The sequence below is a fragment of the Miscanthus floridulus genome, chromosome 17 (assembly GCF_019320115.1).
Source record: "Miscanthus floridulus cultivar M001 chromosome 17, ASM1932011v1, whole genome shotgun sequence".
NCBI lineage: Eukaryota > Viridiplantae > Streptophyta > Magnoliopsida > Poales > Poaceae > Miscanthus > Miscanthus floridulus.
This window is the reverse complement of record NC_089596.1, coordinates 56,560,020-56,575,151: the sequence shown is the minus strand read 5'-3', so window position 1 is coordinate 56,575,151 and position 15,132 is coordinate 56,560,020. Positions and strand designations below refer to the sequence as shown.

The window sequence follows — 15,132 nt, the reverse complement described above, 5'->3', positions numbered from 1 at the left end:
TGGAGGTGATGATGACTAGCAAGGACGTCCAACACAAGCCGGAGGCCCAGTCCAACAAGAATTCGAGTCTGCCTCGGCCTCTAGGACCAGTCTGCCTTAGACTGGTCACCCAGGACGCATCCGGACTCTGTTTTCGATGATCCACATATGGATGGAAAGCTAATTTGATAAGGAAGCCAATCCAAGTGGTTTCACGTCAAAAGCTATTCGAAATCAACGGGAATCATCGAAACAAGTCAGCGTCCAGAATCTGCCAGGGTGCTGCGACACCGTCTTTTGGTCTGTTGGACCATGTATCGAGTTTGGGCCCATTAGGGGCGCGTCCAGGGGTCTTGCACGACCCTAGAGTCTTCATAAACGGCCACCGCCCCTCCATTAGGGTTCGGGTTTTGCTTAGATTAATCTGTCAAGAACAGTTTCGCCGTTCATCAGTTTGAAACCCCAACTTCGTGAGTTTAATCATTCATCTGCAATTTGGTTGCATTCTTTCTTGTTCTTGCTTGTGTTCTTCGTTGCGCAGGCAGGGATTAGCCTTCTTGGCGAGGTCAACCTGGTCCGTGACTCGGTTGATAACCAGAGGAGCTGTGGTGCTAAGATTGCAGGGTTCGATATTTTGATCTGAAGCCGGATCGGTGTGTCATTCTCCGCCACAACGATAGTTACCATCACCTGACGGAAGATCGGGATCCCCGTCTCCACTAAGTGGTAATCAGAGCTAAGGTATACCGTCAGGTTTACTTTTATCCCCTAGTTTTGAGTGTTTCGCATTCGTCCCATAGTCCAGTGCCATACTTATTTTTCCTGTCCTAGAACCTTCCGCGCCATAGCATTTGCATATTTTAGTTTCACAGTCCATCGTGTTGAGTTTGTGTCCTGGTCGAGGTCTTGTTGCTGGTTAGGTCATGTTAGAGTCCAGTTCGTGTGTTTTTCCCCATCATTTCCATCAAATCTTGGCTGTTGTGACCAATTTTGCACACATTGTTCTCGTTTTGTCCTCTAATTCGGAGCCAATTCTTAAAACTGGTCTAGTTTTCGCATACGAACTCCGTTTTCGACGTTCCATATATGCAAACGATCAGAAAATTTTTTTGGATCCGTCCATCCCCGCACTATCGGGGTTTGAAATTTTTAGATTGGTCAAAAAGTGGTCACAAGATCCTCGTTTCATGGTCACAAGGTTTTTGTCGATTTTGATCCAGTTTTTTGAAAATTTCACAGGCCACGTCTTTCACTTATTTGAGCTCATATTTTCTGTGGTTACTTCTTTTGTGCTCCTAAGTAAAGAAAAAATATCAAAAAAATAAAATAAAAAAGTCAAAATTTCCCAATAAAACAATGACAGCCAAAAAAATAGAAAAAAAGAGAGGGGCAAAAGAGGAACAATATTTAGAGAAGAACATAGAGAAGACCAAAGTGAGCTATGTTAGCGTGTGTTGTCTGGTTCCTTGTTTGTGTTGCTGTCTCCATCCACCATACTTGTTTTTCTCACACCTATCACCTTGCTATCCACCATAATTTTGTCACACACCTGGTACTTGCAACACTTTAGACCAGCAACGAGAACAAGTACTTTGGACTATAATTCAGCATTACTTTCTGTTACTGACTTGTGTGTCAGATATACATATTATTCTTTGTTTGCCTTCCAAGCTCCACAAACTCTTCAGATCAATACAAACAAAGGGCCTTGTAATTTTGGTACCACTGCCTCACAGGTATCACGAACCAGCCACTAGTTGTACCGCCCACTACTTGTGTTGGTAAGAACTTTGTAAGAGCTTGATAAGACGCTTCCACTTGCTGTGAAAAGTGACACCACTGCGACCACGTAGTCATTTGGTAGGGATAACTTTCACATGTTTGTTCCTGTTTTTGTGTTTTCAATGGCAGGAGGTAAACAGACTGGAGATAACAATCCTAAGGGTTTCAACGAGTGTGTCAGTCAAGAGCAACTACAAGCTGTTGTAGAGGATGCCCAAAAAAAGATGAATGAGGCCGTCAGGAAGGCTGTCACTGACGCACTCATTGAGCTCAACATTGGCAATAGCATGGAGAGATTGGACAAGCGAATTTCCACACTAACCGACAAGGTTACTGAGTTGGAAACCTTTGTGGCGGGCAACAACGACGTCTCCGGCAGCAACACCGATGGTCAACACACGGTGTATGATGCCAACGGAAACATAGGTCGAGCAGCTGTCCGACAAGAGAGATTACGACAACGTCTTCGCCGCAACACGACAGGTATGGGTGGTGTCCACCACCACCACCGTCAAGGTAATAATCACCGTGTGCCCGATGATCCTTATGCTAAAATTAAGTTCACAATACCATCTTTTTCGGGTCATTATACTGCTGAGGGATATCTTGATTGGGAGATGACGGTAGAACAAAAGTTTAGTGCCCACCTTGTACCTGAGCAGCATAGAGTTAGACAAGCTACTAGTGAGTTTAAGGATTTTGCCATTATTTGGTGGAATGGGCTAGCTGCACAGGATGCTTTACCTGGTACGTGGGAAGAACTTAAGGTACCTATGCGTGATCGTTTTGTTCCTCCTTATCATAGAGACTTACGTAAGAAATTGATGCGTTTAGAACAAGGAGATAAATCTGTACAGGATTACTATGGTGAGCTCCAAAAGGGATTGATGCGCTGTAGTGTTGTGGAGGGAAACGAAGATGTCATTTGTCGTTTTTATTCGGGTTTGAGGCATGAGATTCAGGACATTGTTGATTATAAAGAATTTAACACTGTCAACCAGTTGTTTCAGCTTGCTATGCTTGCAGAAAAGGAATTGCAGGGGCGTGAACAGTAGGGCAAGAGCAAGGTCAGCACCAGCACATACACGCCACGCTCGGCACCATCTTCGGGGCTGACCAAGCCAACCACTTTTCGGACGCCTCCACCAGCGAGCAAGCGACCACCAGCCTCTGGAGTTTTTGCTACACCTAAGGCACCTCCCGCACGACCTTTAGATTCAGGTAAAAATTCTTTGTAGGTGCCTACCAAGAGTTCCTCATCCGTTGCATCGACGGGACGCACTTCGGGTATTCAGTGCCATAGCTGCCATGGCATTGGCCATGTGCAGAAGGACTGCCCAAGTCAGCGGGCATATACTGCTACAGAAGATGGTTACATCAGCACCTCTGACATTGAGGATGAAGACCAAGATGCAGATGAGGAGGACGGTGAAGTCCTTGGTGACGAGGCCATGGCGTCCTATAGGAGCATCATTGTACAGCGGGTGCTCAGCTCACAAGTCCAGCAACCTGAGAAGCTACAACGCCATAACTTGTTCTAGATTTTCTTCGTCATCAGCGACCGTCGAGCACGTGTCATTATTGATAGAGGTAGCTGCAACAATTTGGTGAGTTCTGATTTGGTCAAGAAGCTTGGCTTGACCACACGCCCACACCCATGTCCATACCATATTCAGTGGCTAAATGATTCTAGTAAAGCAAAGGTAACACAAACTTGCAGAGTTTCATTTTCTATTGGTTCTTATGCTGATTCTGTTGATGGTGATGTGGTACCTATGCAAGCTTGTTCACTCTTATTGGGTCGTCCTTGGGAACATGATAATGATGCTACACACCATGGTAGAAGTAATAAATACACTTTTGTGCATAAAGGAAAGAAAATTACTTTGGTACCTTTGACCCCTGCTCAAATTGTACAAGCTGATAGAGAACGCGCTGCTAGTTTCAATGATGTTCAATCTAAAAATCAGCAAGTTGCTAATTCTATTTTCCCACCTAAAAAGGATAAGTCTACATCTATTTCTAAGGCTGAGGGGATTAAATTGAAGGGTGGTGTTATGCTTGCAACAAAATGTGACTTTGCTGAAATTTCTGATGATGATACTTGCTATGCTTTGGTATGCAAACGAGCTATGTTTTCGCTTGATGATATTGTTAGCTCGGTACCTCCTGCTGTCACTAACCTTTTGCAGGAGTATGAGGACATTTTTTCAGCTGAGATACCCCAGGACTGCCACCTATGAGAGGGATAGAGCATCAAATCGATTTGATTCCGGGAGCAACCTTGCCCAACCGAGCTGCCTATCGAACCAATCCTGAGGAGACTAAGGAAATTCAGCGGCAAGTCCAAGATCTTTTGGACCGTGGGTATGTACGTGAAAGCCTTAGTCCTTGTGTTGTTCCTGTACTTTTGGTTCCTAAGAAAGATGGAACTTGGCGTATGTGTGTTGATTGTAGAGCCATCAATAATATTACCATTCGGTATCGTCATCCTATTCCTAGGCTAGACGACATGTTAGATGAGTTGTGTGGTTCTATAATTTTCACTAAGATTGACTTGCGAAGTGGCTACCACCAAATTAGAATGAAACTTGGAGATGAATGAAAAACTACGTTTAAAACCAAATTCGGGTTGTATGAGTGGTTAGTAATGCCTTTTGGTTTGACAAATGCACCTAGCACTTTCATGCGCTTAATGAATGAGGTTTTAAGAGCTTTTATTGGACATTTTGTGGTAGTTTACTATGATGATATATTGATGTACAACAAGTCTTTTGATGAACATATGGATCACTTACATGCTGTTTTTAATGCTTTACGTGATGCACGTTTATTTGGTAACCTTGAGAAGTGCATCTTTTGCACGGATCGAGTTTCTTTTCTTGGCTATGTTGTAACTCCACAGGGAATTGAGGTGGACGAGATGAAGATTGAAGCCATAAAGAGCTGGCCGGTTCCCCAAACCGTCACACAGGTGAGGAGTTTTCTTGGTCTTGCAGGATTCTACCGCCGCTCCGTCAAAGATTTCAGCACCATTGCTGCCCCATTGCATGAGTTGACGAAGAAAGGAGTGGTGTTTCATTGGGGAGAGGCACAAGAGGAGTCCTTTGACACCTTGAAGGACAAGCTTACATACGCACCATTGCTGCAACTTCCAAATTTTGGTAAGACTTTTGAGCTAGAAGGTGATGCTAGTGGAGTTGGCATTGGTGGTATTTTGATGCAAGATGGTAAACCAGTTGCTTACTTTAGCGAAAAATTGCATGGTCATGTTCTTAATTATTCCACGTATGATAAAGAATTGTATGCACTTGTTCGTTCTTTGAAGACGTGGCATCATTATTTGTGGCCTAAAGAATTTGTTATTTATTCTGATCATGAGTCGCTTAAGTATCTTCGCTCTCAAAATAATCTGAATCGTAGACATGCTAAATAGGTTGAATTTATTGAATCTTTTCCTTATATTATCAAACACAAGAAAGGGAAGGATAATGTGATTGCTGATGCTTTGTCTAGAAGATATACATTGCTGTCCCAACTTGATTGCCGGATTTTTGGTCTTCAATCCTTTAAAGAACAATATGCGCTTGATTCTGATTTTAAGGATGTGTTGCTTAATTGTAGAGAGGGACGCACATGGAATAAGTTTATGATCAACAATAGGTTTTTGTTTAGAGCTAACCACCTATGCATTCCAGTTGGTTCCGTTCATCTTTTGTTGTTGCAGGAGGCACATGGAGGCGGATTGATGGGACATTTTGGTGCCAAGAAGACGGAGGAGGTGCTGTCCACACACTTCTTTTGGCCAAGGATGAGGCGAGATGTAGAGCGGTACGTGGCTCGGTGTGCCACATGTCAAAAAGCTAAGTCACGGTTGAACCCACATGGTTTGTATATGCCTCTTCCTGTTCCTTCTACTCCTTGGGCTGATATATCTATGGATTTTGTGTTGGGATTGCCAAGGACTAAGAGGGGGAGGGATAGTATTTTTGTGGTGGTTGATCGTTTTTCTAAGATGGCACATTTTATTCCTTGTCATAAGAGCGACGATGCTGTTCATATTGCTGACCTTTTCTTTCAAGAAATCGTTCGCTTGCATGGTATGCCTTCTACTATTGTTTTAGATCGCGATGTAAAATTCTTGAGTCATTTTTACGCACGTTGTGGAATAAATTGGGGACCAAGCTGCTGTTTTCTACAACATGTCATCCCCAAACTGATGGGCAAACTGAGGTTGTGAATCGAACATTGTCCACCATGTTGAGAGCCATTTTGAAGCGCAATTTGAAGATGTGAGAAGAGTGTTTGCCGCATGTGGAGTTTGCATATAACAGGGTGGAACATTCCACCACCAAGGTAAGTCCTTTTCAGGTAGTGTATGGTTTTAACCCCCGTGCTCCTATTGATCTTTTGCCTTTACCTACCACTGAAAGAATACATAGTGATGCTAGAGAGCGTGCTGATTTTATTCGTAAGTTGCATGAAACAACTAAAGCAAATATTAAAAGCATGAATGAAAAGTATAGAATTGCTGGTAGTAAAGGTAGAAAAGATATTAAACTTGAACCGGGTGATTTGGTTTGGTTACATTTAAGAAAAGATAGATTTCCTGAGCTACGTAAGTCTAAATTAATGTCAAGAATAGCTGGTCCTTATAAGATCATTGAGAAAATAAATGATAATGCCTACAAACTTGAATTGCCACCCGAGTTCGGGGTTAGTCCCACTTTTAACATTGCAGATTTGAAACCTTATTTGGGAGAAGAAGATGAGCTTGAGTCGAGGACGACTCCAATTCAAGAGGGGGATGATGATGAGGACATCACTTCTTCAGAGGTACCCGCTGATCCTCCAACCGTCATGCAAGGTCCAATGACCCGGGCTCGAAAGCGTCAACTCAATTTAGAGGTGAGCTCGTTCTTAAGCGATACTTTTCATACTTTTGAGAATAGACTACTACATAATGATGTTATCTTGCTTAGGAACATTGGAGAGGGTCATGAAGGACTTAGAGGAAGTGGTGGAGGTGATGATGACCAGCAAGGACGTCCAACACAAGCCGGAGGCCCAGTCCAACAAGAATTCGAGTCTGCCTCGGCGTCCAGGACCAGTATGCCTTAAATTGGTCACCCAAGACGCATCCAGACTCCGTTTTCGATGATCCACATATGGATGGAAAGCTAATTTGATAAGGAAGCCAATCCAAGTGGTTTCACGTCAAAAGCTGTTCGGAATCAATGAGAATTGTCGAAACAAGTCAGCGTCCAGAATTTGCCAGGGTGCTACGACACCGTCTTTTGGTCCGTTGGACCATGTATCGAGTTTGGGCCCATTAGGGGCGCGTCCAGGGGTCTTGCATGACCCTAGAGTCTTCATAAACAGCTGCCGCCCCTCCATTAGGGTTCGGGTTTTGCTTAGATTAATCTGTCAAGAACAGTTTCGCCGTTCATCGGTTTAAGACCCCAACTTCGTGAGTTTAATCATTCATCTGCAATTTGGTTGTGTTCTTTCTTGTTCTTGCTTGTGTTCTTCGTTGCGCGGGCAGAGATTAGCCTTCTTGGCGAGGTCAACCTGGTCCGTGACTCGGTTGATAACCAGAGGAGCTATGGTGCTAAGATTGCAGGGTTCGATCTTTCGATCTGAAGCCGGATCAGTGTGTCATTCTCTACCACAACGATAGTTACCATCACCTAAAGGAAGATCAGGATCCCCGTCTCCTTTAAGTAGCCAGCAAGTTGCAGGTGTTCACCGCCACCGACGTAGGCTATAGCTAGGGCGCATGTGTGGGTGTTTTTTTGCGGGGAGGTGAGGCTCAACAGGCGGGGCGACGCGGGAGCATGCTGGGTTCACGAACCGGATCGCCATTATAAGCTAGGGCGGAGCATGGATTCAGGCGACGTGGACTCTCGGACGCGGACCCATGCAGGCGGGGCAACGCGGGAGCGTGCGGATTAAGCTAGGCTAAGTGAAATAATTGTTTCAGAAACGTTTTTTTTTGCCATATATGATTTTCGACGTGGAGTTGTCACATAAATAATTTTTTTTGTCATATAGGATTTTTTTTTGTAAACGGGGACGGTGTTTTTTTCTTTTACTATATATGTTTTTATTTCAGAAACATTTTTTTTGCCGTATAATAGAAACGTCTTGTTACCATATATGGGGGGAGGCGGGGGCATAGACGATAGCAGTATCAGTTTTTTAGGTGTGTTTTTTTGCCGTATAAGATTTTTTTGAAACAGGGACGGTGTTTTTTTTGTTTTACTGTATAGGTTCGTGTCCGTGCGTTGCTACAGGACAACTAAACTTTTGTACTAATAAACATGAATCACATGATAAGATAACAATATTGTGGAATTAAATACCAACATTAAAGTGACATTTAATCCAAAAAAGCAAAGTTTATGAAAATTATACGTGCATGCAAAAACAATTTAAAGTAATTTCAGGTGAGACTAATCCCTCATTCTAGTCCAAAAGAATAATCCCTCATTTTTCCCCTAGTCTAAAAGAATAATCCCAAGTTTTTTCCCCTAAGTTGCACCAAAGCACCATGGTCCAAAGTTCCTGAACACTACAAATCCCAAGAGAAGCCACATGTCTGCCAAAAAAATTGCCTAGCTCCAGACCGTGTCAAGGCAACTTGACTAACACAGTTGGTTAACAGCAAATCATTCTTAATCCACCAAAGCAGTACTGAATCCAAATCCAAACCCCAACTCACTTCCCACGTAGTCTGTCAGAATTCAGGGCAATCCTATGGAATGTTGCAAACTGCATAAAAACATTGATGTAATTTTTTTCATTGGTATTCATACCATACCATTTTTTACCATGGGATGTCAAATTTGCCATATTATCACCTTCAGATGAAACAATCAATAACAGTAGAGTTTATTGGGAAGGTTAATTTGCAGAGCTGATTCAACTGTCTGTAAACAGAAATGAGAAAGGTGCAGTCTCAGGCAAATGGATAAAATTACTTAAACTCAACTTTTGACTCTACCAAAGCCTAATTAAGATTGTGCACAGCCATGCCGCACTCTGATAAAAGAAACTTAAAACAGAGGTGTGTCCTACATATATGAAGCTGCGATTACCGAAAGATGAGGCATACTTATACATTCAGTTAGAAGGTCACACACACACACATTCAGTTAAGTGAAAAGGCATCATGATTAAAAGAGCTAAGCCTATCGCTGATGGTTGAGCTTTTCATATGACTGATCATATACCAAGAATTTGAAAGATGCTTATATAGTAGTGTCAAGTTTCAATACGCACCTGCGCAAAACTTGAGAAAAAAAAAGGACGTACCCAGTGCAGAGAGCTCCCATGTGGGGACTAGGGAAGGGTGTCAATGGCAAGTCTTACCCTCGCCTGTGTAATGCGAGGAGACCGTGACTCGAACTCGGAACCTTCCGATCACATGCGGTAAGACTCTACCGCTTGCACAAAACTTGAGAGAGATCTGTATTTATGAAGAGTGGTCTGCACAGATTAAAAATTGAAGAATATGTTAAGTGAATATTATCAAGGACTTGTTAGTCTGCATAAACAAGACAAAGCGAGAAAAAAACCTCAACGTTCCATACTGTCTAAATAATGTAGGCATAAGTGAATTATGCATAGACATAAATGGAGAAAAACCTCAGGTTCATGAAATTGTTCTCCCAAAAGGATTAAGTTTGCACATATATTACATATGGCTGATGACAACAATTTTAAGATACCTCAAATAGAAAATAGGTAAAAATTTGACAAAAAAATTTTAATTTTCTAAAAAGATATAGAATCATAGCAAATAAACGTCCTTGTGGATTGAATTGGTACAACCTACGGGAGCTCGATATGGTGTTGTGCATGCAAAGATCTGGATATCAGTTAAAAAGGATGTGTATATAGGGGTCAGCAAACAACGATTGGAAATCCCTTACTCAGGTATATCCGACAACAAAACAAATTCGGTTACATTTGCAGTATAGTGCTGAGAAAGCAAATTGGTCAACCTGCTTGGCACTACTTTTAAGTGCATTGCAAGTCAAGAAGCTTGAAATATATTTTACTGATTGCCCGGAAATAGGCATGGTGCGATTCACAAATCACTACTCCTAACAAATTGCATAGGAAATAGCTAAGCCAAGAGATAGAGATTGAATGTCTGAATTTGAACATACAGAAGTTCAGACAAACTCGGGGTTCAGCTCGGAATCAGAGTCTCAGACTACGGACTCGCCTCGCTGATGCGTGCTGCCGCCCTGCCGCCCTCTGCGGCTCCGCCCGACGCGACGCCCTGACCGGCGGCTGAGCGTCCCTGCTACTGCCGTGCTTGTCCCGTCGGTGCTGTGTCCGCCCGTGCCGCGGTCGCGGTCGCCGTCCGCCGTCTGTCGGCAGCCGGGCGCTCGGAGACAGCGCTAGGGTTTGGAAGTCGCCGCCGTCTCTGGTCCCGTCGTTGCTGCCCTGCCGCTGAGTCCGCCCGTGCCGCGGTCGCCGTCACCGTCCGCCGCCCGCCAATCGGAGGCGGCGCTGTCGGGCCCGGGTTTGGAAGTCGCCGCTGCCCGCCACTTGGAGACGGCGCTAGGGTTTATGAATCGTCGCCGCTCGCTCGCTCGGGAGTAGGGATCGCATGGGGAGGGCAGGAAGGTGAGGGGAAGTTTTCACCAAAACGGCGTCTCCTCTCTAGTGTTTTTAGCTGTGAGAGAGATATGTTTTTATTTCGAAAACATTTTTTTTTGCCGTATAATAGAAACATCTTTTTACCGTATATGGTGTGTGTGGAGGCGTGGGACGCTGAAGATAGCAGTATCAATTTTTTTTTTTTAAGGTGTAAGACTATCTCCAACAACAACACCTAAAATACAAGACCCATTCAACGTTTGGGTAACGTTACAGTCAAAGAGTTCAATATCCATTTGACATCGTCTCCAACAACAGGACCCAAAAAAGAATCATTTCTGTAAATGAGTTTTGAGGAGAGAGGATACTCATATTGAGGTTGTGACTCTCAGATAACCCAAAATAGGTCTTCCGTATAGATACTCTGTTGAAGACTGGTTTTACGTCTTTTACTATCTATTTTGGATTTGAGTGCCATATAAGATCACCTATCGGAGACAGTATAATAGATGTGCAATAGATATTGGGCACTAGTATTTTGGAATTTGGATAGTGTAACTATTTCTACAGTGGTCAACCCGTTATGCGACGTGGAACTGATGAGTCGATTTGTTCTCAAAAGAGCAAGCTATATATATTTTTTTATTTAGCAACAGAAAGGCATCAAACAATAGTCTTGTTTATTTGCACATTAAACCCACGTAACTCAGGCAACTACTCATTTGGATAATGCTGGCGCCTAAACATTCGGACGGATAGAGCGTCCGAACGCTCGTGCCTACAGTCCGATTCCCATGCCATTTCTTGCGCCTATGCGAGGCCCGCCCCGCCTAACCACTACTGCAGGGGCGTGGTCTGCCCGCCGCCACTAACCGCCTTGGAGGTGAGAAACACCGTTGGAAATCTGATCCACACCGACCATATGGAGATCCGCTGCATTCGTCTGATCTACTTTTGAAACATCCAGATGCAATATTGCAACATAAAAAAGAAGACCGATGAAACACCTGAAAAGCACAAAACTGTTTAGATCGTTTACTCTGTTTAAACACCGTGTAAACAATATAAAAGCTAAACGAATGGCGACTGTGTAAAGACCGTTTACCGTTTAGGAAAATATTGCTTGAAATATGCTTCTGAAACACTTGCAAAACACCTAAAAACACTTGAAAACTACTGCAAACATACGCAATATTTAGATAAAACACTTGTAACATATGTGTGAAACGTACACAATATCGAGATAAACACAGCAATACGTCCGAAAAACACATATTAACACATATGAAACAATGGGAATAGACCTTTGCAACATACACGTACAACCATTGCAACATATGCAACATATCGATCTACTTTACAACATCCATTTGAAACACTTGAAACATATGCTTGCAACATGATTTCATCACATCGCAATATCTTCTTACTGCTTGGGAGAATGGAGGCTCGTTGGCATGTGAAGCTTGCCGGACCGGGGGCAGCATAGTCGCTCAGCGGCGCTTGTAGGCGGCGGGCTGGCGGCAGCGGCTGCGTGACGTGGCATGGCCGACTGCCGAGCGCTGAGACTAGGAGAGTGCAGCCGCCAAGACTGGGAGAGGGCAGATGTACGCCGCACTTGGTAGGGCTGGCAGTCGAGCGTCACGTGCGGGAGTATTTTTTGTAGAAACGGATGAGAGGATAATGGAGAAGGTTGTTGGGCGAGCGGCGCATGCGAGAGTGAGCCGAGCGAGGCATCTGGACGGACGGACGTCTTACGTGGCCGTTGTTTTTCGCAGATGCATCGGCTCACTGGTACTGAGATGCCCTTAAAAATAAACACCTTGTTAGTCTATTTTTCCTGAAAACAAAATAATCCAACAATGTAGTGTAGCTATCTTCAATTTATTCATCTAAGCACACACACCAATACATACACCATCTACATTCCAATTGGGGGCAAGCTCTATACAGTCACAATGAACCAAACCTGTATATACAATGAAACCAATGGTAAATGACGCACGCAATTCAGACTGTACACAACTGAACAAATAAGCATGTGAAGTACTACTATATATATGCAAGTGTCCGTGTACGGAGCCTCAGCTCAGATGTATGTCTGCTTGGCGAGCTTGAAGCCAGAGATGAGGGCGGAGAGTGCCAGGCAGACGAAGGCGAAGAAGGCCATGCTGATGGACGCCGCCGACGAGTCGGTGAACACATTGTCAGCGCCCTCGCGCATGCGGTTGGTGATCGGGATCGCAGCTGACAACGCCGACATCATCAGGTAGGCGGTCACCTGGAGAATGGACAGAAACGGCCGAGCTGTGATTGTCGTTCAGATACAGGTTAACGGCTGAACTACAGCTCGATAAGCATGGTTTTCGTATTCTGTATATATGCAGTGGCCGTCACGTCATCAACCCTCTGATAAAAGCATTTTCCCAGCCATAGGGTGGTGGCCTGCAGGTTCAGATTACAAAATTTCTCTGTGTCCTTTTCGTCTGCACTAGGAAGAGAAAACCTTGAGCATCAAGTTCATGTTTCCCGACATCTATATGTCGCTGTCAGTACATCTGATCTAGAGCATTCCCATTGCCTAACATTGTGAAACGAAGAAAAGAATGTGAATTTGGCGTGTCCAATGGCTGATGCCTTTCCTATCATGCTACGTGTATGCAGTAATTCTGTCAAGAGCTAGATGTTCCGTGTGGACTTGTGAAAGATTTCATCTCATTACTAAAGCTTGCTAAATAATTAAATACCGGAATTAAGTGATGTATTTACTGGAATGCGTTGAAATTCCAGTGGATAACTCGTAAAAAAATCTTTGTGCAATTGTCGCCGAAAATAGTTGTCGCGCTATGCACCACAGAAATTTACCCAGACCTGAATGACCAATGCGTGATCTGCTGGTGATGCAGGATTTGCAAACAAAATGTTTGACCGCAGCTTGGAGCATTCCTGACATTCCGTATCGTGCAAGAAGTCATGACCCCGGATTATTATGTTGTTTTATATATGTGCATTCCTGAATCATTAAAAAGGGAGAACTCAGGTTCTAGATTGTCGATGTATGTCACTGTCCCTCAGCTCCAGGTATAATTTCCCATAAACTCATCCAAACTGGAGACTTTCGTGTTGGTGCTTCGTCCAGAAAATCTCAAGTGTCAAGTTCACCCTCCTCTGATATCTAAGTGAATATGTTGCTATATGGTCCTGATTTAGAACACAACCACATCACTACTGAACAAATACTAGAATAGGAATTTGGCATGTTCAGACGGTTCCTGATATTCCTATGAATGTTTCACACAGGCTGGACTGGACACAAACCTACAGTGGAAGGAAATTGAACCGGCAGTTTGCCAATCTGAAATTCAAGGAATTTAGGATGCATGTGCATCCAGAGTCCTTAAACATTTTCTTCATAGATCATATCTGCCAACCAGATTTTTCTTTTTTTTTTTCTAAAAAGAAATGTTTCCTCTGCTTCATAGGTACTATAGCAGATAGTATGCAATTAAGTAGTGCTCAAAGTGCATATGGACTTCGGAAACACGTTTCTACAGCTTGCTCAAAGTTTCGCCGCGGCATTCAAGTATCTCTGGCTTTGTATGTCGTGCAATAAACCCGTGATTCTGATTAAACCACTAACGAGGTATGGCAATGCAATACAAGTTTGAATGTTTGATGCAAATTAATTGCAGAATCCAAGGCTCATGGATTGGAGACGAATCGCCCAAGCAGGCAAGCAGAATTCAGAGCAGAGGTGTTGTGAATGTGCAGGTAGAGGTACCTGATCCCCGGCGAAGTCGACGAGGAGGCCGGTCTTGGGCTGCAGGTCCTGGCCGCCGGTGAGGCGGACGCCGTGCCGGAGGAGCTGCAGCGTCGTGTAGACGAAGGCCAGCAGACCGATGGCAACGATGTACCTGACAAGCAAACCGATGTCCATTCGTCGGACGGGAAGAATCGAGAAGCACACAACACGTGCTTGCACGGGAGACCCAACGGCCGGACAGACAAGGCAAAAGACAGAGGGGGGAAGAGACGCGCTCACCTGTACTCCTCGTAGCGGTCGAACTGCCTCCAGTCCCCGTGCTGGTTGCAGGCCATGACGAGGAACGCCAGAAGGGAGAGCGCCCACGCCCCGGCGCGCAGCGCCGACCCCGACCGGTCCAGGAGGTCCTGCGTGCGCCACCGACGCAGCACGGCGCCCACCGCGCCGGTTCTCCCGCCCGCAGCGTCGCCGCCCGCGCCCTCGACCGGTGGTGCGGCCACAGGGACGGGCTTCTCGATGTCGGCCATGGCGGCTGCGCTGGTGTGGGGAGTGGTGATCGCGGGACGGGCAAGGAAACGGAGATGGTTGGGCTCGCTCGGGTCGGTGGTTTGGGTCGGTTGATTCAGTTGGCTCTTGAACCTGGCGGGTCGCGCAAGTCACCGCTCACCGGGTTATATATCAGGGCCGCGCTATTTTTGGCGGGCCGGAAGACGATCTTCTGCGGCGCCATCTGTATGGCTGTGTGCGCCGGCTCATACTCCTTGTAAGCTTCCACATGGGGCCAAAGACTCGTTAGGCTAATTCAATGTAGAGTTTCAAAACAAAATTACCAACAGTGCTACATCAAATTTACAACTGAACGGAATAGACAAATTGTCGGTGCAGAAAATGACCAACAAGTAAATATTTGTAGTTTTATCGTACGTTGTGATCGGAGGTGGCCTAGCACTCAATGACACAGGGTTTATACTGGTTCAGGCAACGTGCCCTAC

The 15,132-nt window shown here is 44.7% G+C and overlaps 1 protein-coding gene and 1 long non-coding RNA gene across 2 annotated transcripts; both read right to left on the bottom strand.

Annotated features, from left to right (window-relative positions):
- Positions 1–8,197: 8,197 nt before the first annotated feature.
- Positions 8,198–10,425, bottom strand: LOC136519017 (uncharacterized). The gene is made up of 3 exons (XR_010774674.1): positions 9,998–10,425; positions 9,079–9,252; positions 8,198–8,693 (listed from the first exon to the last, which is right to left on the bottom strand). It is a non-coding gene; the product is annotated as an uncharacterized lncRNA (long non-coding RNA).
- A 1,786-nt stretch (positions 10,426–12,211) lies between these two features.
- LOC136518560 (CASP-like protein 4B4) lies at positions 12,212–14,769 on the bottom strand. The gene is made up of 3 exons (XM_066512234.1): positions 14,420–14,769; positions 14,159–14,291; positions 12,212–12,658 (listed from the first exon to the last, which is right to left on the bottom strand). The coding sequence occupies exons 1-3, from the start codon at positions 14,665–14,667 to the stop codon at positions 12,467–12,469; spliced, it is 573 nt and encodes a 190-aa protein (XP_066368331.1). The 5' UTR covers positions 14,668–14,769; the 3' UTR covers positions 12,212–12,466.
- Between the last annotated feature and the right edge of the window lie 363 nt (positions 14,770–15,132).